We start from the raw sequence: 25954 nt of genomic DNA, 5'->3' as shown, positions 1-25954 counted from the left end.
ACCAGAGCCAGCTGTGCTGTGTGTGTGTGGTGACAGGGGCCTGGGGGCAGCAGCAGGCTGGAGGGAAAGGTCTAAAGCTAGACCAGCTGGGCGTGACATCCAAGCACACCTTGCAGGTCCAAATGGCCGCTTTGGGGCCCTGTGTGGGCGTCTGCCTGAGGTGGAGGGGCCAGCCCCCCAGGCAGAGGCAGGCATCCCTTGGAGAAGGGTAGGCTGCAGGTCACCACATCTCAGCTCGGGGAAGCTTCTAGAGACTGCGGAGCGTGGGAGCGGCTACGTCTCAGTGAGGGACTGAAAGGGGATAGGACCTGGGCAGCTTCTGCAAGCTGGCAAATAATTGCTGCTTTCCTTGCCTTCAGCAAGCAGGAAATTCTATTCCCAACTCATCTACCCCAGTACCTGCCTTGGGTAAAGAGATGTTGTGGCAATTAAGATGCCTGTAGTTGAATGAGAAGGGTCAAGCTGTCGGATCCAAGGCGGCAGCCTGGATGTGCAGGGGCCAGGGAAGGGGAGACTGATGGGTGAGACGTTTCCACCTGCTTTACAGGTCTCTCTGAACATGGACCTTCTCAGGGGCCCCTGAGGCTTGGGGCTAAGAGGCAGGGGAGAAGTGAGGCACTCCAGGCAATCAGGGACCCTCTCTCCAGTGGAGTAGGCACCCCTCCGAGCAAGCATTGCTTCCCGCAGGACAACAGGATACCTTGAGGAAGTGCTGAATAGGAGCCAAGGCCTGGCCAGCACGCAGCTCGAGCTGATGAGAATGAGCAGCTAAGCCAGGGACAGGTGGGGCAGGAAAGGAGAGGTGGGCGCAGATCAGGCTGGGAGGCGCAGTGCTCCTGTGTCCTGGCTTCTGCCCACCTGTGCCTCCTGACAATCCGGGACAGGAGACAGACACTGTGGAGTGGGGGTGGGGGAGGGAGTAGGGGATACCGGCTGGGCACCTGCGTGTGCAGGTGCCAGCCAGCACAGGCCCCGTGAACCACAGTGTCATCCAGGCAGATCGTCAGGGTGGCTGTACGTCCAGCCTAAAGGGCTCCCCCGTGATGAAGGAAAGATTGTGCTCTACCTCTGGAGTTGGCCAGCCGAAGGACTTTCTCTGGCCCCTGGCTGAGCCTCCCTATGACCTGAGCTGCTGCCTGGCCTCCGTGGGGAGCGGAGTGGGAACCACCTTGCAGACAGGTGCAAGGGGGGCCTCCAGGCAGGCGGCTAACCCAGCCTGTGCCCCACCCCCAGTCCCTGCTCTGACCTGGCCCGGCCTTCTCCTCTGTCTTGCAGAACTGCAGCGAGAGGGAAGCATCGAGACTCTGAGTAACAGCTCAGGTTCCACCAGCGGCAGCATCCCGAGAAACTTCGATGGCTACCGATCTCCACTCCCCACCAATGAGAGTCAGCCCCTCAGCCTCTTCCCCACCGGCTTCCCGTAGGTCCCAGCAGCCTGCTTCAGACCGGCCAGCCACTCACCTGCCCAAGGGAGGGGAACAGCCCCCTCTGATTCGACCCTGCAGTCTCTGCTCCTCTGTCGTCATCATTTCCCCGAGCTTAGTGACGTCAGCCACCCATCCTTCCTGGATCAAGAAGAGCCCCTTCTCCAAAGCACCTCGGCGCACCCTGACCTCTGCCGCCCATCAGTGGGGCCTGTGGCCGCGAGACTGCAGATGCTCAGTCAGTCCCCTCCTCCATTTGCACTTGACGTCCTGCATTGGATCCGCTTTTGTATTTTCTAACCATACCCATGGGGGCCCTGGAACCGTGGCCAGATCTTGGGGCCTGGCTTGGGAGGGGGTGGTTGGTTCCAGCCAGGTGCTTAGGCCCCACATGGTCAGGCTCAGCCCCAGCCCTCCCTGAGCTGTGGCACGCACTCTGCTCCCAGCTCCCCTCGCTCAGCCCCTCCTGTATGGTGTGAGCTGAGGCCCAGAGTATTCGGGGAGGAGGCGGGAAGGAGAAGCGTCCCCTTCATCTCCCCATCAGCTCACGGGAAGGCTTTGTCTTTTGGATCTTTAAGCCCTTTTACCCTGGTTCTGTACTGTTCAGTGGAAGAAACTGTGGTGACCGAGGCCCTGTCGAAAAGTGCACGTCTTGTCCAATAAATCACGCTGCAATTGGAGTCCATTGCTGAGTTGCTGGGGGCCAGGGTCCTCACCAGATGCTGAGCAGGGTCCTGTGGGCCTGACCTCGTGCCCTGGCTCTCCACATCCCCACCCCCAAAAGTGCAGCTGAGCGTGGAGTCTGGGGTAGGAGCAGGAATGGGAAGGGCAAATTTTGCTCTGGAATTTGGGTGGGGTCCAATTGAAGTCCCTTCTTGAAGCTTCTTGCCTGTTACCAGACCCAGTGCATCCTGAGTGGCAGTCAAGGCCAGCTCAGCCCTTGATGCGTGCTGGCAGGTGCCGGTGGGAAGGAGAGCTTGGCAAAGCCTTGCACCTTATCTTCGGGGCACATGGGAACCGTGTCTTTTTGCAAACTCAGAAAATAGGAAGGCAGTCAGGTGGAGGTGGGTGTTGTATAAAACTCAGCTGAAGTCTCAGATGATGACTTCCTGGTTTTATTCCTCCCCTCCTCCCATTTCTGGACCTGAATGAATAGCAACATGGGGACAGGAGCTGGGGAGCAAAAAGGTTGAGCAGGAAGATTAGTGCTAATCCTGGTGCCCCCTTCCCTGCCTCCACTTCCCAGAGACCCCGAGAGACCTTGCAGGATTGAAGGAAACCCAGTGAGCCAGGTGTGGTTTGGGCTGAAGTTTAATGAATAGCTGTAGAAAAGTCAAATTCACAGACAAGCAGGACCTCTCATCAAACCTATTAGCCAGAGCCCGGGTAGCTCCTGGGGCTGCTGCCGCCCCCTTCACAGATCCCCCGTCCCATCCCTGGTACCAGAGATTCCATCTCCAGTCCTCCCCAGTATCACTTGGGGCTGCTGGGAGAAAAGGACTTGAATTCCACTAGGCTGTGCAGGCTAAGAAGATGGTCCCTCCCACCTGGGCACTGCAGCAAAGGAAAGCCCTTGCTGGAGCAAGGCACACTGGGAGCCATGGGAGGCCTGGGCACGGGCAGAGGGGGTCGCCGGACCGACGGCTCCCTTTTTCCCTTTCAGCTGAGTTGGAGCCGCTGATGCGGCTCATATGGCCCCCGCTGCCCTGCTGGAGCAGTGTCCAGTCTAAGGGGACAGGGAGGAAGGGGCCACCAGGCTGCCTATGCACACTGCCAGTGGCCTGGCTCCCTGAGGATGGCTCCCAGAAGCTCTAGGAATCACCCTAGGGCACGTGGTTGGGGCAGAGACCTTGCTGCCTGGGGCCCCCGCCCAGGCAGGGACCCAGCAGGCAGCCCGCAGTCAGTGCCTGGCCCTTCTCTGGTGGGGGCCGAACAGCTGTGGCCTTCTCCCGCCAGGGAAAGTCGTGGGTGTCGGCTGGACATTGGGCTGAGCTTGCGGGACAATCTGGTTATTCATCTGCTCACAGGCAGAGCAACTCTTTGAGTATGTGGGGGAGGGGTAGGGATAAGAGAGGCCAGATAAGCCGGCCCCATGGCGGCTGCTCCTGGAGCTCAGGTTATCAGAAAGGCCTTGGGCCTGCCCCCCCCCCCAGGCTAATTGGGGACATTGTGGACTCTGCTATAGTCTGGAAGTGAGAGCTGGGCCCCAGGGTGGCGCCCTTACTGCCACTGGCCCTGGAGCTGCCAGCAGTCCACTCACTACAGATAACATCCAGGCCAGTCTCCCCCTCACCCCCAGCAGCCGGTGACCTCATGATGGCATCACCTAGAAGGTCATCGGAACAGTAATCTAATTGTGGTGGGCAGGTGACCTTGAGGAAACCATGTGACCTGAGTCTAGCAAATTACTGTGGACTCCTCAATTTGACAGAGAAAAAAAAAATACATGTATCTTCATGATCTGGATCAAGAAACCGAGGGGTGCCAGAGAGGCAGCTCAAGGAGAGTCTGTCGTTGATGGGAAGCAAGTGTAACAGGACTCGCACTGGGGCGGCTCCCCTGGAAGCGGGAGAGGCCAGGCAGCCTCAGGCTGCATCAGACAGCTGGGCCGACTTTATGGTTTTCACAGATCAGAGACTGGAGCCCACAAGGTACCTGATAGCACTGTTGGTCCTCATTTTGCAGATGACAAGCTGAGCCCCAGATAAGGGCAGGGCCTTGTCCAAGGTCACAAAGTCACACTGGTAGTCAGCTGATCCCTGTCTGCACCTTGCTGCTTCACCAACTCCAGCCAGCCCCCTCACAGGGGCGAGAATCTGAGCTGCCCCCACTCAATCCGGGACCCCGTGCTCCTGACCCCGGTGCCCTACCCCTTCAAGCTTCCCAAGCCCCCTGCCTGGCTGTGAGACTGTTTGTCCCTGTGTAACTGGAAGGGCAGCCCAGACCTGGAGGCTCTAGGGGCGAATGGAGAGGGCCTCCTGTGTGTCCTGTTTGTAGAGCGCTCCGGGGGTGGAGCTCGGAGGCCTGGGTCTCAGTCTGATGCCGCTGCCTGGGCAGAGGTGGTCACTTCACAGCAGTGTCATCTCCTGGGAAGGAGTGCATTTGCACCTGCTCTCCTTTAAGGGCCCGGGTCCCATCCCGGCTCCGCCAGCAGAAGTCCGTGTGGCCTTGGGTGCACCTTACTGCACTTCTGGGTTCCGGGCTCCTCCTCTGCAAGAAAGGGGGTGGGGGTGGGGAGCGAGGAGGACCAGGGCGGGCCCAGGGTCAGAAAGGCAGAAGGTGGTTTTAGCTGCAGAGGCTGCCAGACCAGGGAACTCACTGGCGCCCGACGCAGGGGGGCGGGGGGCGGAGAGGGCACAGGTGGCGCAGCTGTAGCCCAGATTGTGGCTTGTCGAGCCCGAAGCTGCTCTCTGGAATCCCGGCCGGCCGCGCCCCCTGCGAAAGCGTTTCTGAGACCGAATGGACGACCTGGCGAGAGCGCGCCGGGCAGTCCCCGCCCACCTGCCGCAGGTGGGCCCGTCCTGGGCCTTCTGCCTGAGCTCGGCCCCTTCTCCCAGGCCGCTCAGCCGAGGGCCCGCCCCCGCAGTCTTGGACGCCCACGCCCACGAGCTCACGCCCGAGCACGTCCGCGCACACGCGGGTTGGCAGACGCGCATCTCGGCGGCCGCCGCACATCGCGTAGGCTGGAACCCCCCCCCCCCAGGCTACAGGGTCTCCCAAGCCCTAGGGAAGTCGCCAAGCCGCCGGTTCGCCCCATCCAGCCCACAGCGACGCCCCTCGAGGGCCGGGTCTGTCCCCGCCTTCGCGACAGCCTGGAAGGCGAGGTACCAGACCACACAGGCCGCTTCTGCCGAGGCACTTCCCGGGGCCCGACTGGAGGAAGTGTCCCCGCCGCCAGGCCTGGCGCAAGGCCGCGGCCACACCGCCACCAGGAGGGGTCGCGCCGCCGGCTCGGCCCGCGCCCCCCGCCCCGCCCCAGCCCGTTGGCCCGACCCTGCGCGGGGTAATTGGGGCGGGAGGGAGGCGAGCGGCGGGCGGCGGCTCCAGAGAGACTGCGCGCCTGTCAGCCGCAATTTGTTTAAGTGGACGGGACAGGCCGGGCCGCTGCGGGCTGGGGTCACCGAGGCCGCGGCCCCCACCCCAGCCAGACCCGGGACCGCGGGGGAGCCCATCTCGGCCGCTAAACCGGGCTGGCTGGCGCCAAGGCTCCGGGAGGCGCGGGGCCCTCGGAGAGGCCGGGGATGGGAAGCAGAGCGTGCTGGTGGGGACGTCGAAAGGGCTACACGTGCGCCTGCGGCCCCGGACTGTCACACACAGGGCCACGCGCGGCCTGTGCCACCGCCGCTGGGTACCAGCCTCGCGCCAGGTTACTCGGGCGTGCGTCGAGCCCTCGGCCACACGCCCCCAGGAGCTCCCGCCATCCCCTCCGCGGGTCACGCAAACCCACGCCCCCCACACAGGCGAGGACACCAGCGGGGACCCCGGCGACTCTGAAGCCCAACTCCCGGGACGGTCTCAGCCAGACCCTTGACCCCGCGAGATGATGCAGGGCCCAAGGACCGGCGCGCAGCAGGCGCGGGAAGGGGACCGCGGCCCCACTGAGTCCGGGCCGCCCTCGCCTCGTGCCCTCGTTGCGGGAAGCGCAGAGCGGGCCGACCGTGCGCAACGAGACTGAGGTCGCGAGGCCGCGCCCGCCCGACGCCCCAGCCCGGGACCGCCCGGGAGAGGGAGGGGCGGCTGAGCGCGCGTCCCCCGCCCGTCTGCGGGGCCCGGCCGATGCGAAGTGACAGGGGCCGGAGCTTTGTTGTGGAGCCTCGGCCGCCTGGCGCCAGCCGCCCCCGCCCGTGCCCTCCCCCTGCAGCCCCGGGCGGCCCGCGAGGCGCCCCCCGGGGCCTCTTAAAGAGACACGCACACTCGGCTCTGGGGACTCCCCCAGGGGCGCCGGCTCCTGGGAAGGAGGGGGGAGTGGAGAGGTGGGGGAGGGGCCGGCGCCGTTCCAGGGCCGCGCGGCCTCTCCAGCGCCCGCTCTCGACGAGCCGGTGTTGGTCTCGGCTGCAGGGGTTGGCGGGGGCAGGGGGGGGAGGGGGGACGGTGGGGCGGGGCAGACGGTGGGACCCTGGCCGGGAAAGAAGCCGGTAGCCGCCGGGGAACCGGCCCGTGGCTCCGTAGGTGGAACCGCAGTCCGCAGATGCCGCCGCTGCACCGTCGCTGCCGGGTCTCGTGAGCAAATAACCCAGGCCTGTATGTTTCGAAATCTCTGAGCCAGCTTCGGACCCTCCCCTGGAGAATGTCCAAAACGCAAACCCTTCGAGGTGCACGCGTGCGCGCGCGCGCGCGCGCACACACACACACACACGACTTGGAGAGCGTGTTCCCGGCCCCCAGGCCGCGCCTGGGCTCCTGGCTGGGCAAAGCCGCCCCTCCGACCGCACGGACGCGTCCACACACACCCCTCCGCAGGGGCCGCCGCTCGCCCCCGTGGAAGCTCACAGCGTTTTTCCTGTGCGACGCTGCGAGGGATCCTGCGCCGGCTGCGTAGACCGCGTTCCGGGCAGAGAGCAGAGACCCAACCAAGAGCGAGGTCGTGGAGAAAACCCCGTGGGGGCAGCGGCCGCGTATGTGTGGCTATGAGGAGCTGCGACAGCCTTGGGGCTGGCTCCGAAACCTAGACAACAAGGTCTCGGAGACCCAACGGCCTCTGCCGTTGCAGCGTCCGCACGGTCCGGGCCAATGGGTCTGCTGGCGGCAGGCGCTGGGCCCCGAGGCCCTCGGACGACCCGGGCCAGGTCACTGCTGGATAGGGGAATGGACGCGCCCTCCGGGCGGGCAGTGGGCCGACGCCGGCCCAACTCAACCGCACTGGTGTTGGCTGTGAGGGTGGAAGGGTCCCCCGTGGCCAGTGCAGGTTCCGTCTGGGCTTTCGGAACACGACCTCCAGGAACCGACCCGAGCGAATGTCGCGGCCCGAGCCGGATCCGAGGCAGGTGTGCGGTCACTTTCCTCCTTGCCCGCGCGCACCTTCACGTTCAGCGCTCGCTGTGCCCAGAGGGCAGCACACACACCAGCACCTCTCCCTTTCTCTCTCTCTCTCTCTCTCTCACTGCCCCCCCCCCACCTCTCACCGCGGGAGAGGGGGTGGGAATACTGGGGCTGCCAGAAGACGGAAGACGGACTGATCCCACAGGGGGTTCAGCCACAGTTGCTCGCAGACACCCCGACTCCCACCCGCGTTACTCAGCACTCTCGAACTTGGGACACTTGCGCCTCGGAGAGACGCAAACAAACGAGCGAAGTGGCAAGGAGCGGAGGGAGGATGCGGGAGTGCAGGATGAAAGAGACTTGCGTCTCCAGTACCGGATGCAGCGAAAATTCGTTCGGCCGCGCGTGGAGAATCCCAGCTGGGGGTCCTCCTGCGCCAGGGTGAGGTCCGGTGCTTAGCGGAAGGTGCGCTCACCTCCCTGGCCCGGAGGGCCCGCTCTCCTGGCTGCCCGAGGGTTCAGAGCTGGGTCGCCGGCCCAGACAGAAGTTGGGCTGCGTCCAGGGCCTGCTGGGAACTCCAGGTTCCTCCGAGGCTTCCAGCAAGGGGAGGGCGGGCCGGGGCTCCCCTCGTTTCCCGAGCGCTCAGCTGCATCCCGCTCCCGCCCGCGCCGGCCCCATCAGGGCTCTGCTACGGCTCCACTCACCGGCTCCCGCCACCTGGGTTCCGCTCCGGGACCTCGGCCGCCCAAGCCTCCCGACTCACCCGCCCACCGGCCTCCCTCCGGAGCGCGGGGACCCCGGGGCGGTGCCGCGGCCGGCAGCGGGGTCGGAGGCCGGGCTGGGGCGCGGGCCAGAGCGGCCTGGCCTCCGGGCGCGGGAGAAGGAGGGCGCCCTCTCTCCTCGCGGGGCCGTGTCAATGCTTTGCACTTGGGGCCGGCTGCGGCTCGGGGTTCTTCCCCAAGGCCCCGGGGCCCGGAGGCCCCCCGCCTCAGGCCCCTTCGGCGGGTCGGGTCGGCCCTCCACGCTTTCCAGTCCCCGCGCGGGCGGCGGCGGGCGCGGGCGGCGGGGTGGGGGCCGGGGCAGGGGGAGGGGTCTCGGGGCCCGCCGGCCCGTCATTGGTTAATATTTTATTCTGTTGACATGTTTTCTTACTGCTGAGGCTTCCGACACCTTCTCCCCGGCCCCCCTCCCTCGGCCGGAGCTTGGCCTGAGCTGTCAAAACCCCGCCCCCGGAGACCCACAATTGGTCCAAAAAGCGTAAAATCAGCAATCAAGGGGGGCCTGGCTCGTTAGCGCAGGGGATCCGAGCAGGGCAGGACATGTGAGATAGTCACAGTTTTCCAGAGATCACGACAAGATCTTGCCAGTCGCGCGTGGTCCCCGGCGCCGAAGCGGGCCAGCCCAGCCCAGCCCAGCCCAGCCCCGCGCAAAGCCCCCTCCACCCCCGCGCCCAGAGCCGGGCGCCCCGGGCGGAGCGCGGGACGGGGAGCCGGGAGGAGCGGAGCCGCTGCCGCGCCCGCAGCCGGGGCCGTCCGTCCTCCGCGCGCGCCGCCGCCCGGGCCGGGGGTCCGAGCCGCGCGCCCCCGGCCCCGGCCCCCGGGCGCCTGGGCCGGATGTCCCGATGAGAGAGCCGGCGCTGGCAGCCAGCGCCATGGCTTACCACCCTTTCCACGCGCCACGGCCCGCCGACTTCCCCATGTCCGCCTTCCTGGCGGCGGCGCAGCCCTCGTTCTTCCCGGCGCTCGCGCTGCCGCCCGGCGCGCTGGCCAAGCCGCTGCCCGACCCGGGCCTGGCGGGGGCGGCGGCCGCGGCGGCGGCGGCCGCAGCGGCGGCCGAGGCGGGGCTGCACGTCTCGGCACTCGGCCCGCACCCGCCCGCTGCGCATCTGCGCTCGCTCAAGAGCCTGGAGCCGGAGGACGAGGTGGAGGACGACCCGAAGGTGACGCTGGAGGCCAAGGAGCTGTGGGACCAGTTCCACAAGCTGGGCACGGAGATGGTCATCACCAAGTCCGGGAGGTAGGGAGCCGGCGGGCGGGCGGTTGGACAGGCGGGCGGGCGGGCGGGCTGGGGACCGACAGCACCGACCGGCGCCGCGCCCGCACTTCGCGGCTCGGGCTCCGGCCCCGGCGCCGCGCTTGGCTCCCGCGGACGACAAAAAGTTGGCTTTTCTCGATTGGCACCGGATCGAATTGTTTGTTTAGTTTTTAAAACGAAAAAATCGAAATCTCACGAATAAAATAAAACGAAAATATGCTCCGAAAGAATAGCCCCAACCGTTCTGGGTCTCAACGCAGGGAAGGCCCGAAGCTCGGCTCTGGCCGGTGCACGCAACCCGGTGGCCTCGCCTGGCGGCTGCACGATGGCTCTCAAAGCCCCAAGGAGATTCGGCGTCTTCCGGACGCTCCTGGAGCCTGCAGTGGGGCCCCGCGCCCCGACCGGCCCCAGGCCGGCTGCTTAGGCCGAGCGTGCGGCCTGACCCGGCCTTGGGGAGTCTTGCCCTGGCCGGAACTTGGAGCTCAGTAGCACCGGCTAGCCCTGGCCATAAAGCCAGAAGGAAGCCATAGTCTCCGACCCTGGGCCCTGCGACAGCCTGTGCGAATCCAGGCCTTGGGCTCACCCTCTTCCCCCGAACTGCAGCCGGCTCCCCTACATAAACACCCTCTGAACTTCATTCTGGGAACTTCTGTTCCAAATGGATTTAAGTCCTGGAGGAATCTCAGGATGACTCGGGAGTGTTCCTATAGGGCCTAGATTTCTTTCATCCGAGGTCAGAGAGGGTCCCCAGATCTGAGCACCAGCAGAGGTGAGGCCGTTTATAAAAGAGGGCCTGGCCTGCAGAGTTATCAGGATCTTCTGGCAGTAGCAACCACAGGTCGAGGCCTGGGGCAGTGGGAAGAGGGCAGATCGGGGACCACAGGAAACTGGGGTGCGGCGGGGGAAGTACAGCAGGGACAGAGGGGTCCTTGGATGTCGAGAAGCGGGATCCCAATGGCATATCCCCATCCCTCCTTCCTAGGCGCATGTTCCCCCCCTTCAAGGTTCGAGTCAGTGGCCTGGACAAGAAGGCCAAGTACATCCTGCTGATGGACATTGTGGCCGCTGATGATTGCCGCTATAAGTTCCACAACTCCCGCTGGATGGTGGCAGGCAAGGCTGACCCAGAGATGCCCAAACGCATGTACATCCACCCGGACAGTCCGGCCACTGGGGAGCAGTGGATGGCCAAGCCTGTGGCCTTCCACAAACTGAAACTGACCAACAACATCTCTGACAAGCACGGCTTTGTGAGTGTGGGGCAGAGGTGGGGACAGGGTCTGGAGGCTGAACACCCCACACTGCAGCAGCTTGGGAGTGCCCCTGCCCAGGATGCTGCCTGTGTGTCACACCTGCAGGGCCTGGGGCAATGGCCTGGTGGGCGGTCAGGAAGCTCCAGGCCACGGACAACTTTAGTTGCCGTCTGGCCTTTGAAGGTCACTCCTAGAGTCAGGCAGGAGGCAGGTGCCCTGGGGCTGGGGTGAGCAGCGCTGGTCCTGGGGAGGTCACCTACTGTTGGCCTGTAGGTCTCAAGCTCAGAAGACCTGCCCGTGACCTCAGCTTGTCCCTCACTCACCTTTCCCTAAGACTGGAAGGTTTAACAGTTTAACCAGCCCTTCTCCCGGCTCCCTGAGACCCTCCCCTCCTCTCACCGGCAGATGCCCAACCAGGAGGAAAGGCTTTAGAGATCTCTCCATTTTTCCCTGAGCCGAGGTCCCAGCAAGCTCGGGTGGGGTGTCCGTGGGGCAAAAAGAGACTGCCGGTTATGCCATAGGGCAGCCTGTGAGCCCCTGGGGAAGGTCCCAATCCCTTCTCCCAGGGCTTACTAGGGGCTTAGCAATGGGACCAGGGAGAGAGGGTACCAGTGCCCTACAGGTCGCTTTTGTGTTTTGTTTTGCTTTGCTTCATTTTGCTTCCTTTCATTTCCGACTTGGGGGTAGTGGGTGGTTATCAGTGGTGAGAAAGAACCTGCGGGAAAGAAAAGAGAAATATAGAGAAGAGCAGTGAAGACAGGAGAAAGGGGGTGGAGGAGGCAGAACCACTCGAGAGACCGAGATGCAGAAGCGGTGGGTCCCGGGGAGCCCAGGGGTCGGGCTGGGGGCTGGGGGCTGAGCCGTGCCCTCCCTCTGCGCAGACCATCCTGAACTCCATGCACAAGTACCAGCCGCGCTTCCACATCGTGCGCGCCAACGACATCCTCAAGCTGCCCTACAGCACCTTCCGCACCTACGTGTTCCCGGAGACCGACTTCATCGCTGTCACTGCCTACCAGAACGACAAGGTGCGCGCGGCGCCCCGCGGGGTGGGCCCTGCCCCTGCCCCGACGCCGCCCAGCTCCCGCAGACTCCGGCTCCGCGCTCACACCCAGCCGCCGGCCCCTCGCCCGCGGCGCCCGCTCCCGGTCCTCTCCCCAGCGCCGTCTCGCGTGCTCGCGAACGAACGACGCGTACACACACGCTCCCCCGGGAAGCGCCGACAGCTGGGCGCTGGTTCTGGTGGGGATGTTTACTTAGTAATTAGCGGAGACTCTGGGCCCGCGCTGACATTTTAACATTTTATTCGTTTATTTTCTTGGCTCAGGGATAGGAATTTAAATGAAATGAGGTCTCTCCTGGTACTAGAACTCGTGGCCCAGCTTCCACTCTCCCAAGGGAGCCAGAGGGTGGGACAGGTGTCAGCCCCCTCCTCGAGCGTCCCCCGCTACTGCTCTCGGTCAGTCCAGGCCCCTGACCCCTTGGGAAAGGCGTTGGGACTTTTCCTTTAAGTCCAAGGGCTTAGTTTCCTGCTTGCTACATTTCCACCCCAGTTTCAGTGGGGTAGGGACCCCCTCCCCGCGAGGCCTGCGTCCATGAGCACCACTGTCGTGGGAGCGAGAGTCGCGGTGTCCGTGACGGTCATTTTGGCTTGGTGGATCCGAGTGCCCGCCTGGTTCTGCGCGCATCGTTTGGGGCGCCTTCGATTCTTACGGAGGCGTGTGCATTCGTTTGGTTATGTGAGCGCGCATTTGTTTTCTGCGTGCAGAGGTGCGCGCGGGCCGTGAGTGTATCGGCCGGTCTCTGCAAGTACGGGCGGACCTGGGTGCGCCCTACTGGGTTTGTGTGTGCCCGTTCCCGCGCGGAGTCGTTTGACTTGCGGGACGGCGCGGGCCTGTTTGCTCTGCTTGAGCGCATTTCGACCGTGTACACACAGCTTCAGGCATGTACGTGCATGTTGAGGGATTATTCCTTGAGTAAGTTTCTGGAGGACAGACCCTGTCGCTTTACCTCGGGGCGTGCCATCCCTGGCGGAGCGGGGGAGGGTTGTCAAGTGGACACGGCCCGGGGCTCCTCTGGCGGGCGGCCGGTGACCTTGGGGTGCCCCCGGCCCGGCTGGAATAGCCACTGCCTGACCTAGCGCCGCCCCCTTGGTGGTCCCCGCAGATCACGCAGCTGAAGATCGATAACAACCCGTTTGCCAAGGGCTTCCGGGACACCGGCAACGGCCGGCGGGAAAAAAGGTGAGGGGTGAGCGGGCCGGCCCTGCGGCGGGTGTCCTGGGGAGCCAGAAGCGGGACCGGCGCGCGCTCCGGGCTGACCGGCTCCCTCTGCTCGCCCCCAGGAAGCAGCTGACGCTACCGACGCTGCGCCTGTACGAGGAGCACTGTAAGCCGGAGCGCGACGGCGCCGAGTCAGACGCCTCGTCCTGCGACCCTCCGCCCGCGCGGGAACCGCCGCCCTCCCCAGGCGCAGCGCCCAGCCCCCTGCGCCTGCATCGGGGCCGAGGTGAGGGTCGAGTTGTCCGGCCTGGGCGGGGAGCGGTCGCTGGGGAAGGTCCGCTCCGGGCCCCGGGGTGGCCTTTAGCTCAGCGAGCAGCTAATCTTGGAGGCCGGGGTTATGGGGAGTCAGCGATTTGTCTGCGCCAGACCCCCCTGTCGGCAGCTGCGGGGGCTGCGCTCGCAGCGTGGCCCCGGCGCTCGGTGGGACTGCGTGCAGCACGGCCGCCTCTCAGTCTCTTTCACTGCCAACACCGGGTCTTGGGTTAGGCGACCTGCAACTGCCCCTCGCCCAACTTTCCGAGTCCCGGGGGCTCGGCCTCCGCCAGAGTCGACCTTGCCAAATCTTCCCGACGGGCACAGATCCTGGGGAAAGGCTTCGCGTCGCTGTCCGCCCAGACCCCTCTCACCCCAGGCGCTCTCTCTGCCCGCAGCCGAGGAGAAGTCGTGCGCCGCAGACAGCGACCCGGAGCCCGAACGGCTGGGCGAAGAGCGCACCGGGGTGGCTCTAGGCCGCAGCCCGGCCCCGGACAGCGCCAGTCCCCCTCGCTTGACAGAACCTGAGCGCATCCGAGAGAGGCGCAGTCCGGAGCGGGGCAAGGAGCCTGCCGAGAGCGGCGGGGACGGTCTGTTCGGCCTGCGGAGCCTGGAGAAGGAACGCGCAGAAGCCCGGAGGAAGGACGAGGGGCGCAAGGAGGCGGGAGAGGGCAAGGAGCCGGGCTTGGCGCCGCTGGTGGTGCAGACAGACAGCGCGTCCCCTCTGGGCGCCGGACACCTGCCTGGCTTGGCCTTCTCCAGTCATCTGCACGGGCAGCAGTTCTTTGGGCCGCTGGGAGCCGGCCAGCCGCTCTTCCTGCACCCAGGACAGTTCGCCATGGGCCCCGGCGCATTCTCCGCGATGGGCATGGGTCACCTGCTGGCCTCGGTGGCAGGCGGTGGCGGCAATGGCGGAAGCGCCGGGCCCGGGACCGCCGGCGGGCTGGATGCAGGCGGGCTGGGTCCCACAGCCAGTGCCGCGAGCACGGCGGCGCCCTTCCCGTTCCACCTCTCCCAGCACATGCTGGCATCTCAGGTAAGGCCTGTGAGGCGGCAGCGCGCACACGAGGGAGGGGGACCGAGCCGCGGGGCGGAGAGCAGAGGTGAGCAGAGGGCTTGAGGGGTGCCACGGGCGCTGGAGCCTGCAGCGGCAAGAACTCCATCCAGGGAAAAACTGATCACTGCTCTCCATCACACCTAGGTTCTGAGAGGAAAACTAGGTTTAGGGTCTGGCCACGGCACTGTTCTGACTCCCGTGTGCCCTTGGTCGAGTCCCTGCCGCCTCTGGACCCATTTCCCACCCTATAACCCCAGCAAGAAGGCACCCCTCAAGACTCTTCTCACCTACCAGGGGTGCCCCTGGCTTTCAGGAAGTCCACTCTCCTAGCCCAGGAAAATTTGCGGGGGTGGGGGGGGCGACAAATGCCCCTGGCTCACTGTCCGTCCCTAGAGGCTAGGGTGACTGGACAGGGGAGGGGCAAAGCTTGCATTATTCCCTGGACAACTGGCCACCACATGAGCTCCCCCTGGGCACCTCTGTTCCCTTTCAGGCACTCCAGGAAGTCATCCTCTCAGGCAAAGGACAGACTGGGCTCCCCCCACCTCAAGCCCCCCTCTCTCCCAGCCACATCTCAGGGAAGGAGGATTCAATCCCCCCACCACCGCTACCCCTCTGCCCTGGTTGAAATTCTGAGCTCCCAGGAGGGAGTTTACGAAAATGTGGCCAGCGGCACAATAAGGAGACCCAGTGGGGGAAGCAGCCTCTTTGGTTACTTGGGTGGAATATTCCCTGTGGAAAGATTTGGAATCTCCTCATTCATTTTCTTCCCTCTGAGGTTTCTGGCAAATTGAACCCTTGAGATCTTATCTCCAGGGAAGGAAAAGAGGAGTTCAGGTCTGAGAAAGTGCCTTTGGTTCAGAAGGAAATATTCTACAAGTTGGGTGAGGGGCGTTCTGAGATTCGTTGTATGCAGAGCTCCACATCTGGGTGTGTGCCATGTCCCCCCACCAGCAGCACCTGTCTGGGGCTCTGTGCTGGTTGGGAAGCCTCTGGAGAATGAAGTTCAGGGCGTGGAGGCTTAACCGGCACCCTTGACTGTGTGTATAGGAATGCCTCCTCCCCAGACAAACTCGTGGTGAGCACGGGCATTATAGAGGCCAAGGGCTTCTGCATACAGCCTGGTCAACAGGTGCAAGACCAGGTGACAGCTCCCGGAACCCAGGAGGCTTCAGCTGGTATAGCTGCTGCTGGGTGCGTTCCCAGGCCAGCACAGCCCATGCCAGCCAACAGGTAGAGCCAACCCCCCCCCCCCGGGAGGTCTGACGGCTCTTTCTTTCCTTCCAACCTAAGATGACGGATCTGAATGCGCAGCGGGGCTTGACCCTCTTAGGAAGGCTATTTTCTCACTCCTAAGCTCCCTCTTTGCTTCTCCCTGTTCGAGCCAGGCCTGAGGCTCCCAGGAACCCAGCACAGTCAGCCCCCTGTCCTGCTCCCCATAAGCACCACTCTGCGGAGGGAGCCATCATGGCAAAGGTCAGAGGATCTGAAAGTCGGGCCGCAGGAACTCAGGCGCAGTTTGTGCAGGGTTTCCTGGCTGCTGTGCGCTCCATGGCCAAAGACTGCATTCCTTCCCCAGCTGCCGCTGAGGTGCTGCCAGGAGCTCTTTGTAGAGTCTTCAGGCCAGTTTATGAACTGGTTGGCACCTGTGCCCTCCTCCTGGCCCAGGCACGAGGCCTGGAACAGGTGAACAGGCAGAAGGAAGCTTGACCAGAGCCTCCCCCAGCCTGGCTCCATGGGCGCCCACAGACAGGAGGGGTGGGGAGGGCCCTGTCCTAGCTGAGCAGGACCTCCGAAGGCAGCCAAGGCGGCCTTGCCACCTGGCCCTGTGCCCACCTTGTTTCTTCCCTCCAGGCCTTTGCCCATGCTAGTGCAGCCACCTGGAATGTCCTCTGCCTCCCCTCCCCCACGTCTGTAATTAATACCCAGCCCAGAGCTGAGCGTGCCAGGCCTTTGCATCCTAACCTGCAGTCATCTCGCCTCCCCAGGCGTTTGCCACTGCCCCACTGGCTCTTGCCTACCTGTGCTGCCCGGTGACAGTTGTGTGAATTGCTGTTTTGTATTCCTTAGGGTTGCCTCCTGCGGCACCACCCACAGCACCTAGCACACCCTCAGAAGGACCTCGGGCAGCTTGTCTGATCTTTGTCTTATTCTGTTTCTTCCAGGGAATCCCAGTGCCCACTTTCGGAGGCCTCTTCCCCTATCCCTACACCTACATGGCAGCAGCAGCCGCAGCGGCCTCCGCTCTGCCCGCCACCAGTGCTGCCGCGGCCGCCGCCGCCGCCGCGGGCTCCCTGTCCCGAAGCCCATTCCTGGGCAGTGCCCGGCCCCGCCTGCGCTTTAGCCCCTACCAGATCCCGGTCACCATCCCGCCCAGCACTAGCCTTCTCGCCGCCGGGCTGGCGGCCGAAGGCTCTAAGGCTGCGGGCGGCAACAGCCGGGAGCCCAGTCCCCTGCCTGAGCTGGCTCTCCGCAAAGTAGGGGGCCCGTCGCGAGGTGCCCTGTCACCCAGCGGGTCCGCCAAAGAGGCGACCAGCGAACTGCAAAGCATCCAGAGACTGGTGAGTGGGCTGGAGAGCCAGCGAGCCCTCTCCCCTGGCCGGGAGTCGCCCAAGTGAAGGGGCCGACCAGCTGCCACGCAGGCCTCCCGGGCTGCCACCCCCGCCGCTTGGGACGTGCACAGCACAGAATGGGTTATTTATTTAAATAAAGGAGCAAAAGCGGGCTGCAGCGGCCAGACTAGAGCCTCGACTGGCCAGCCGGGGCATGGGGCGCTTCCCGGCCCTCGACAGGGAATCAGGTTGCCGGGAACATGGCCACTTTGGGGCTCCTGGACTCGGTCCAGGTCCGCTCCAGCGTCAGAGTGGCATCAGCGAGGTCTCTCCGGGCCTCCCACGCTGCTGGGCAGGCCTCTCCCCGGGCCCAGCGGCCCCCACGGAAGCCAGAGGCACAGGGGCCGGGGGTGGGATTCTCGGAGGAAGTTCCGGAGGCCCTGGCCCTGGGCCTGGACCGCGTGAGAAACTGGGCTGCAGGGGGCCGGAGCCAGAAAAGAAGTCAGTGTAGACTTAGGCTGGGAGGGGACCTGTCCTGTTGGTCTCCCACCTCTTCCCTGGATAGACAGGCGCCCTTCCCACCCCTGCCTTGAGTCCCCAGGGGGGGAAAGATATTTATGAAATAAATGGTAATTTGTGTAAATAAGCTTTAAGGTCCCCAGAATATGCAAATTGGTATTAATTTATTCAAAGGTGTACATTGCTGTGTACATATATTTAGAAATTAACTCATAGCATTTAAATTTTTTTTTTTCATTTTACATGAGCATCTATATTGTACAGGGCTGGGGGTCCCTGGCTGCGGGAGAAGGCCCCGCGCCCAGGAGGAGCCCCCCACCCCGCCGGCCCCTCAGCCCCTCCGCCCGGGCTGGGCTCGCCCGGCTCGCGGGCTCCACCTCAGGTTTTCACTTTTCGCTGCGGAGCGAGAACGAAACGACAAAAACGCGAGAAAACAATAAAACGCTACCATGCGAAGAGAACGGCGCAGTGCGCTCTGTGGGCCGCGCGGGGCTGGGGCGCTCGCAGGCGCGCGAGGAGGAACGAGAGGCGGGGACGAAAGGCTGGCGCCCCTCGCGCGGCGGCAGCTGCATCCGGGGGGCGGCCGCGCGGCGGGGCCGCGAGCGGAGCGGCGAGGCCGGGCGGCGCCGGCGCGGGGCGCGGGCCGGGCGAGGAGGCGCCGCGCCGCCTCGCGCCCCGCGTGCCCCCAGCGCGCGCCGGGCCGGGCCACCGGGCTCCCTCTGCTGGCCGCTCGCTAGCCACCGGCCGCCCCTGCTCCCCTGCTCGCGCACCTCCCGCCTGGGCGCCGGAGCCGGGCCAAGCGCAGCAGGCGGCCGGGCCTCTGAGTCCCTTTGCTGGGGCAGCACAGTGCAAACTCATCCCCTTTCGAAGCCTCTGGGTGGACGGGTTGGGAAAATGGGTACTCCTCGCCTAAATCTCTCCCTCCGGAGGACAGGTTTGGCTGTGGCCCCCACAAATGCCGCGGATCCCCCGACTCCCCCCTACTGCCTGTGCCTTCTGAACCTCGAAGAGGAACTTCCCGTGTCAGGCATCAAAGTTCCTTCTTGAAAATCAGCTAAATCCCTCTTGGAAGCTGGGATGGCCAGCAAGCCAGTCCTTCCCCGCCTCAGTTTCTCCTGTATAATAAGGGGCGTGGCTGCCGTGGAGGTCTGCCGTGGGCTGCTCCTTCCCGGTGACCCACTCCTGCAAGGCCCGCTGCCCACCTGAGCCGCTCCGGGGCGCGGCGGGTTCAGCCCCCGGTGCGCGTGGCGGGCGAGGGAGATGGGCCAGCGCCGCCTCCACGCGCCCTTGCGTCTGTCGGCACCAGGCGGGCAGCCCATCCTGCTCTTAGTTCTCTCTTCCCTAAGCCTGGACGCTCTGGCCGGGCAAGGCGGCCCACCTGGGCACGGCGGGGGTCGGTGGAAGCTCCCCACGCAACACCAGGGATGGTGGCATGGAAGGAAGGGGAAGTTAGAGGTGCCACGCGCCATCCCGGAGCCTCCGAGCGCCATCACGTCTGCAAGGAAAGGATCGTGCCCACCTCCTCGGCCAGGGCGGCGAGGGCTGGGGGTGGGGGACTGGCGAGGGGCGCTCGGCTGGGGCAGGAGAGGGTGCAGAAGATTCCGTCCCGACTTCTAGAAGATGGGTTCCAGCCTCTCTGCCTGCGGAGGAAGGGGGACCCAGGGGCCCGGGCGGGGACAGACAGGCGGACCGGGTTTTTACTCGACGTCGTTTTAGGCTAACGTGCCTCTAGAAAGCGGAGGGCGCGCGGTGGGAGGGTGCGCACTGGCTTCCCGCCGCCTCCCCTCGCCGCAGGCCTGGGAGGCAGAGCGCGGCGCGGGCGGCGGGTCGGCCGCGGCCTGCGGACCGGGCTGCGGACACCAGGGGGCAGCACGGCCCCGAGGCCCTGGGAGGAGCAGCCCCGGAGCCGGAGCCGGGTGAGGCCGCGACGGCCGCGGGCGCCGCCTCGTTTCGGTGCGTTCCGGCCGTGTGGTTGCAGCTGCGACGCGGGTAGGACCGGGTCTTCCGGGGCCTTGAGTGCAGCTTGCGGAGCCGCCCCCTCCCCAAGTCTCCCACCCGGCGCTCTACGCTGGGCCCCAGCTGCGAATCTGAGTGCGGGTACGGGAGCCCACGGCCGACGACACGGCCTCGTCCCAAACAAAGGCCAGGCCACTCCCAGGCCCAATTAAGCCACCCCTGCCTGCCAGTCCCCATTGTCCCCGGGGTCGCCAATTAGCCCAGGCGCCCCGCGTCCTCGCCTGCTGCGGAGCCCCCAGGCCTCCTTAACCCTTCAGGGCCTATGGCGGGGAGCGGGGTGAGGTGGGCGCCCTGGACGGGCCCAGCCGGCGTGGTGGGCGAGCACTGAGGTGATGGGAGCTGAGGGGTCGCCGCCAGGGACCTCGCTCATCGCCGGGGGACCCTGCGTGTCCCAGGTGTGGGGGCTGCGAGGGCACCGCGGGGTCCCTGTGGGGCTATGGGAGTGGCAGGGGGACTAGAGGACCGAGGCTGTGGGTGGGAGCACCGTGAGACCCCTGGCGGCCAAACTTCCCGGCCCCCCAGACGCAGGGGGCCTCATTTCCTCTGGGGTTACCGGGAGGAGGTCCCGGGCGGTGGTGGCCGGGCCTTGCCCTCTCCTGGGCGGTGGCTGCGGAGCAAGGGGTGGGCTCGGCCTCACGTGAACTCGGGGACCCGGTACGGGACAGCTCCTAGAGGGTCAGAGGCCGAGGTGTGAACCCCGCGCCTGCCTCCCTCCGACTCCCAAATCCCATCCCCACGTCCTCCCCTCCCTCACCGTCCTGGACCCCAGAAGCCGGAGCAGCAGCCCGCCAAGGAGCGTCCAGCAGGTGCCCGAGCGCTCCGTGCCCTAGGAGCTGGGCAGCAGCCGAGGGGGACGCGTGCGCGCTTTGGGGACACGGCAAAGGGGAGCTCCTCCTCCAGGGAGCACCCTGGTGAGGCAGGCTGCACCCCCCGCGCCCACCCCCGCGCGCTGAAAGATTAGTGCCTCTGTCCGGGCACAGCGGGGCTCCTCTGCCCTTGGAGTCCCTTACAGGCCCCCTGGAGGTGCAAATCGACCCCCACCTCAATCGGTGGATCGGGGGACCCCGACCCCACTCCGCGAGTACCGAATTCCCAGAGCCGACAGCCGCCGCTCTTTTCCTCCTCGCCAGTCGCTAGCCGGCCCGGGGCGAGCCTGGAGCCCCCACAACCCGCAGACCGCGGCAACTCCCCACGGGCTCCACGAGATGGCGCTCCAGGCCAGGGGCCGGGCCACGGCCGCCCAGCCCGCCCAGGCTGGAGCTGGCGCTGACCGAGGGACCCACGGGGAGAATGGAGCGCAGGAGTGCCGCTCCGGCCGGGGGCTGCGGACGCCTGGACTGGAACGCCGGAAGCGGGGGTCGGGTCCTCTCCTCTTCTGCAGTGCCAACTCCCGGAGCGGCGAGGCCTGGCCGCCAACCCCGACCCATCACCTTCTGTGTGCCCGGCTGGGCCAGGGCCCTCGGGAGTCCTCTCCGGGACTGTGGCCTGGGATCCCCCCGCGCCCGACTGGACTGACGGCTGCTGGGTGGTGCAGTGCACGCCCCGAAGGCCAGCGCTCTTCCCGAAGAGTCCGCTTAGGCTCCTGCCCCCCCCCCTCCCCCGCTGCCCACCTGGGCTTCCACCTCCTGAGGCCCAGGGGAGGCGCTGGGTCGGCCCTGTGCCCGTGGCAGGGCTGGCGTGGGGGAAAGGCGAGGGTGCCGGGGAGGGCCGACGATCTCCTCCACTTTGCAGTAGAAGGCCGCAAGGCCGCATGTGAGAGTCTGAGGCCCCGTGGTCCGGAAATGCCACAGCTCCAAGGATGCCAGGCATCTGCGGACCTGGAGTGGGGACACAAATCGGGCTTCCTAACCCGCCTCCTCCTCCTACCCAGCTCTTTCTCAATCCCGGCCCTTGGGGAGGGACACTAATGAAGTGATGATGGGTGAGCCGCAGCCTTCCCTGGGAAAGGGCAAAGGGGCTGGGCCACATGCCCTCTGTGGCGGGGTCCTGAGCCCTGGATGACCCGGCCGGAAGCTGCGTCCCTGGGAGCAGCAAGGCTGACTCAGGGCCAGAGTCCTGGAGACCAGGCCAAGGCCAGCCAGGTGTGCCAGGGGCCGCTGGCCAGGCAGGGGATTCTGGCGTGTGAACAGTGACCGGGCCCAGAGGGTGATCTGAGCTGCTGCAGGCCCGTTCGCTCTTGAACGGGGTGTCCTCAGCCCCGGCCCACAGGAGCTGTCGTCCTCCACTGCACACCTAGCCCTGTGCACTCTTTTCTTACTTGGTTCTCAGGGCGGAGCAGGCAGTCGGGGTGCTGATCTCCATCTCACAGAGGAGAAAACCAAGGCTTGGACCCACCCAAGGCCGCAGAGTTGCTAAGTAGATCACAGGGTCACCCCGAGGTCTGGCTGCCCCCACGCATGGGTTGCTCTGTCCAGAAGCCCTGAGGGTTCCTGCTCTGCAGCTCCTAGGCCTCAGAGTCTGGGTCCGGCCTCGCGGGAGGCTGTCTCCGGCTGGTCTTTGGTTAGCCTTGGACTGGCTGCTCAGTTCTTTGTTGTCTACCCCTGCAGGCTGCGGCTCCCACCGCGGTCCAAATTTGCCCACAGTGGGTCAGGTTTTAGGACTGCTATCTTGTGTTCTGGGAAACCTCTGAATTCTGAACAAGTTACCCAGTAGTCACCCCACACACACACACACACACACAGACACCCCACAGACAATGCCTGGCACATGACCCAGGCATGGGCACACCAACACCTACCCCCCCACACACAGATGTCCACACACCCTCCCTGCCCACACACACACTCGGTACACATACAGAGAAACATACTTCAACACACACCAGCGCACAACACCGTGGAATGCCTGCACGAAGACCCCCGTGCAGAAGCCAGGGTTACTGTCAAGGCTCTGAGGCTCCCTCTTGTCCCTGATTGGCTGGGGCCAAGCCTTGTCCTGTCCCACCCCTACGTGCGGCCATTCCCCGTCTTTGGAGGGGATGTGTTTGTTTAAGGTTTCTGACTGTTACACAGTCACTGTCTTCTCTCGTCAAGGGGGGCTGTTGTCCATTTGACTCATGGCTGGTTCCCCAAAGCTGACACTGCTAACACATGGAAGTGGCAGGGGCAGCATTTGCTGAATGAAAGAATGCAGGAATGGCATCCTTCGGAAGCAGGGCTCACACCTGTCCCTCCAGGGTTCTCCCACCCAGGCTCTCGCCTGGAAGCCCCTGCCCCGTGTCTGTCTGGGGTCTGCTGCAGAGCGCTCCAGAGGGCCTTGGGCCTCTGTGTGTGTCCTGCCTGAGGACTGGTCTCTCTAGAAGTTTCCAGCCCTTCCCAGCTGCCCCTCTAACTGCTGTGCTGGGTGATTCTCTGTTCCCCAGGCGGTCTGTACCAGTTGGCCTCTGCGGCCTCAGCCTGGCCCACTCTCCAGGCTAGGGCAAGGCTCTCTGTCCCTGACCCTTGGGGGGGCCTCCTCGCATGCCTGCGATCCACTGTTTCCTGTGCAGCAGAGAACATTCCTGCCACAGGCTTTCTACTGCTCTGGGGTCAAGTGCACACTCCTCTGGCAGTGGGGCCTGCGTGGGTCCTGCCTCTGGCCACCCGCCTGCCTCCCATCCCAGGGTACCACCGCACTGGCCAGCTCCGGGTTAATCCTGGTGACCTTGCCTCAGGGCCTGCTCGTCCCTCCACCTGCAACACCCTTTCCTGCCTTCCTTCAAAACTCAGCCCACTGGCTGCTTCTCCAGGGAGCTCCTCGTTGGCACTCCGCCCTCTTGGGTGAGGTGCAGTCAGTGACAGAGAGATCTGGGGTCAGCTTCCCACTTCTGGCCCCCTCCCCCGCGGAGATTCTAGTACCTAGCTCATGGGCTTGCGTGCGCTGTTTCCTGCCCCTTCAGAGGGTGACCTGGAGGTGCTATTTCGTCGGCCCAGAGGCAGAGCCGGGGTTGATCCTGCCGGGGAGGGGTGACCCCTCCTGCCCCGAAGGATACCCTTCTGGGGTGACAGGCTGGCTGAGTCCTAGGAATCCGGCCTAGACTGCGGGGAAGGGTTAGACTGGGGTGGCCGCAGGGGGCCCATGACTTGGGGCTGGGGGGTCTGTGGCTGAGCTGCCGCAAGGAGAGCCAGAGGGAAGGCACAGCAGTGCGCACGCGCTGGGGGGGGCCTCCTGCGGGGAACCTGCCCTCAGGGAGGGGCGTGCGTTGCTTGCAGAACCGTGTTTGCCCGGGACCCTTCTGCTACCCAGGGGCCTGTGAGCTGCATGGGCCGCGCAGGCAGTGGCTCCTTCCCACCGCTAGGTGGGGGTCTGGGGTCGGTCAGACCTGGGGTCTGGGCGTCGGGCGGCGGCGCGGAGCCCCGGCCCCTGCCGCCGGGCGGATTTAAGGCAGGGCGCCCGCCGGCCTGGCTGCCTGTCTCCGGGGTTCCGCCCGCTCTGCGCGTCTCCGCGGTCGTGCTTGGCGAGGTCCTGCTGAGTGAAAGCGTGCACTTTGTGCAACCAGAGACACCTGGGTTCAGAGCCCAGCTGTGCGGCTTCGGCCCTCGCTTCCCTACCTGTGAAGTGACCTGCAGAGGGCTGGGCCGCCGCCCGGCGCGGGGAGGCCGCGAGCCTGCTGTGTTCTGTGACCCCTTTGGTTTCACAGCGGACGGGGCAGCGTCCCCACCTGTCCGGTCAACACCGCTCCCGGAGCTCCGCCAGGTCCCAGCGGAGCGCGGCGGGCACCTCCCAGGGTTGCCCCAGACAGTGACACAGTGAGTCCTCGCGAGGTGGGAAGCAAGGGCTGTGGGCTGTCACCTCCCCCTCCTGTCCCCAGGGTGCCTCCTCCCGCTAGTGTCTCCTCCTGGGGTCCGGTAACGCCCATCTGCTGGCACCGGCTCACGGGCCAGGGATTGAAGTCGGGAACAGGTTCCTGCCACAGCTGGGTTGCTCAAGGTTCAGTGAGAACGCTGTGAGATGAGGGGACCTGACAAGATGGGGGAGCATTCCCCAGCCCCAGGGGCCGGAACCTGGGGGTCGTGTGGGCAAGGGGACACTGTCCCCAGCTTAGGATAATGTGTGAGCTCCGTCTGCATCAGGAGGCTCTCTCAGGGAGGCCTGAGTGCCGTCCAGGAGGGTGGAGGGTGGAGGGGCCGGGTTGGGGAGGAGAGAGACTGACTTCTTGCAGGGCCTCCTTTGGAGTCACAAGCCCCAGCCTCCCTGGCCTGGCCACTCGGGGGCGGCGGTGGCAGGGCCTGTGTCTAGTCCAGCCTTTCCTGAGCTGGGCTGTGGGCCTGCAGGTTCATGTCCTCTTGCGGGGGGCGTCACATCACCACCTCACCACCTCTGCAGGTGAGGAGGGAACTGCTGTGGGGCTGGGAGCCCTCAGTTTCCAGTGCTCTCCTGGGTCAGTTTTCCAGGGACAGCAACATGGAAAGAGGCAGGGGCACAAGCGGCCTCGCTTGTCTAAACAGAGCCCGGGGGTTGCTCTTTTCCCTCCAACACTTGTGTCTGAGGCTTTCCCGCCCCCAATGCCCCTCCCCCAGTGCCTCCCATGGGGCCGTGTCTGGTGCAGTTTCCCCCTCCCCAACAATGCCATCTTCAGGAGTGCCATGCGCTGCCCTTGGCCTTGCCTTGCCTTTGCTGGTGTCAAGGCTGGGCCCTGCCCTGGGCTGAGCCTGAGCCTCAGGCTGGTTTGGGGTTTCAGAGTGGCTTGTCCTTAGGCCCTGCTCCCTGACCCCAGAGATGCCCAGGGCTCCCCAGGTCCCCCTGGACAGCACCCCTGTATTCCAGACCTTCTGCACCCCACACCCCCTCCTCCCTGGTGGAAACTCACCTGCACCAGGCCCCTCCCTCAGGGCCTGCCTGACTTCCCAGGTGCTCTGCTTCCTGCCTCCATCAGCACCCTGGGGACCGGACTGTGGCCTTGGGCAACATCTCTGCCATCACACAGAGGTATCGTCCCTCTCCCCATCCCCCAGCCGGGCTGGGGGGTCATTTCCCTTCCCTCCCATTCACAGGCAGGGAAAACCGGATCTGAGAGAGCCCAGGGCAGGCTCTGTAGGGGCGGGGTGGGGGGTGAAGGATCAGCCTGGGAAGCGGAACATGGGGCTTGGCACTGTTCTAAGTCATCCTCCTCCTTAGTTCAGGTGTCGCCCCGTTCCCCCGCAGAGGTCACACCTGCCACTTCTTGCAGCCTGCCAGTCGCTTAGTCACTCTCTTCCTGGCTCCTCCCCTTCTTTCCGACCCTGGGCAAGGCCCTCTCACCCCCTCTGCTGGCTCCTCCTGCCTCCCTCTGTTGTCCCTGTTAGCATCTGACGTGCTGTGACTGCCCTACTTACTTATCTGTGGGCATTGTGTCTCCTCACTGGCCAGTGAGAGCTGTTTTGTTCACTGTTGTTTCGTTGCTGCTAGAACATGGCCTGGCTTGCGGCAGGTGCTCAGTGAATCTCTGCTGGGTGACACACAAATACAGACACACAGGGCGTTGTGCTGGGAGCAGAGGGAGGTGGACCAAGGGTCACGGTGCCCTCCCCACCTGCCACAGCTGCTGTGGAGGCTGGGCCCGCACCCCCGTGCCCTCCCCTCACCCGCCGGCAGAGGAGGGGCACCCGCCTTCCCCCTTCAGCTGGGT

General features: G+C 65.1%; 2 protein-coding genes across 7 annotated transcripts in view; both read left to right on the top strand.

Annotated features, from left to right (window-relative positions):
• The window catches only part of BCAS3 (BCAS3 microtubule associated cell migration factor), a 602204-nt gene extending 600105 nt beyond the window's left edge, over nucleotides 1-2099 (top strand). For 4 of the 6 annotated variants that reach the window (XM_062215515.1, XM_062215514.1, XM_062215517.1 and 1 more), the window contains one exon: nucleotides 1276-2099. In XM_062215515.1, coding sequence (XP_062071499.1) covers nucleotides 1276-1424 — 149 coding nt within the window. In that variant the 3' untranslated portion in view covers nucleotides 1425-2099. The remainder of the gene's footprint in view (nucleotides 1-1275) is intronic. The other 2 variants (XM_062215516.1, XM_062215518.1) reach the window with 1 other exon arrangement.
• Nucleotides 2100-9024: 6925 nt separating this feature from the next.
• On the top strand, nucleotides 9025-17794 carry TBX2 (T-box transcription factor 2). Its single transcript, XM_062174966.1, has 7 exons — nucleotides 9025-9419; nucleotides 10420-10687; nucleotides 11572-11718; nucleotides 12857-12933; nucleotides 13035-13198; nucleotides 13623-14260; nucleotides 16447-17794. The coding sequence occupies exons 1-7, from the start codon at nucleotides 9025-9027 to the stop codon at nucleotides 16897-16899; spliced, it is 2142 nt and encodes a 713-aa protein (XP_062030950.1). The 3' UTR covers nucleotides 16900-17794.
• The last annotated feature ends 8160 nt before the right edge of the window (nucleotides 17795-25954 follow it).

The sequence above is a fragment of the Lepus europaeus genome, chromosome 18 (genome assembly GCF_033115175.1).
Source record: "Lepus europaeus isolate LE1 chromosome 18, mLepTim1.pri, whole genome shotgun sequence".
Classification (NCBI taxonomy): Eukaryota; Metazoa; Chordata; class Mammalia; order Lagomorpha; family Leporidae; genus Lepus; species Lepus europaeus.
This window is presented reverse-complemented; position numbering and strand designations above follow the sequence as displayed.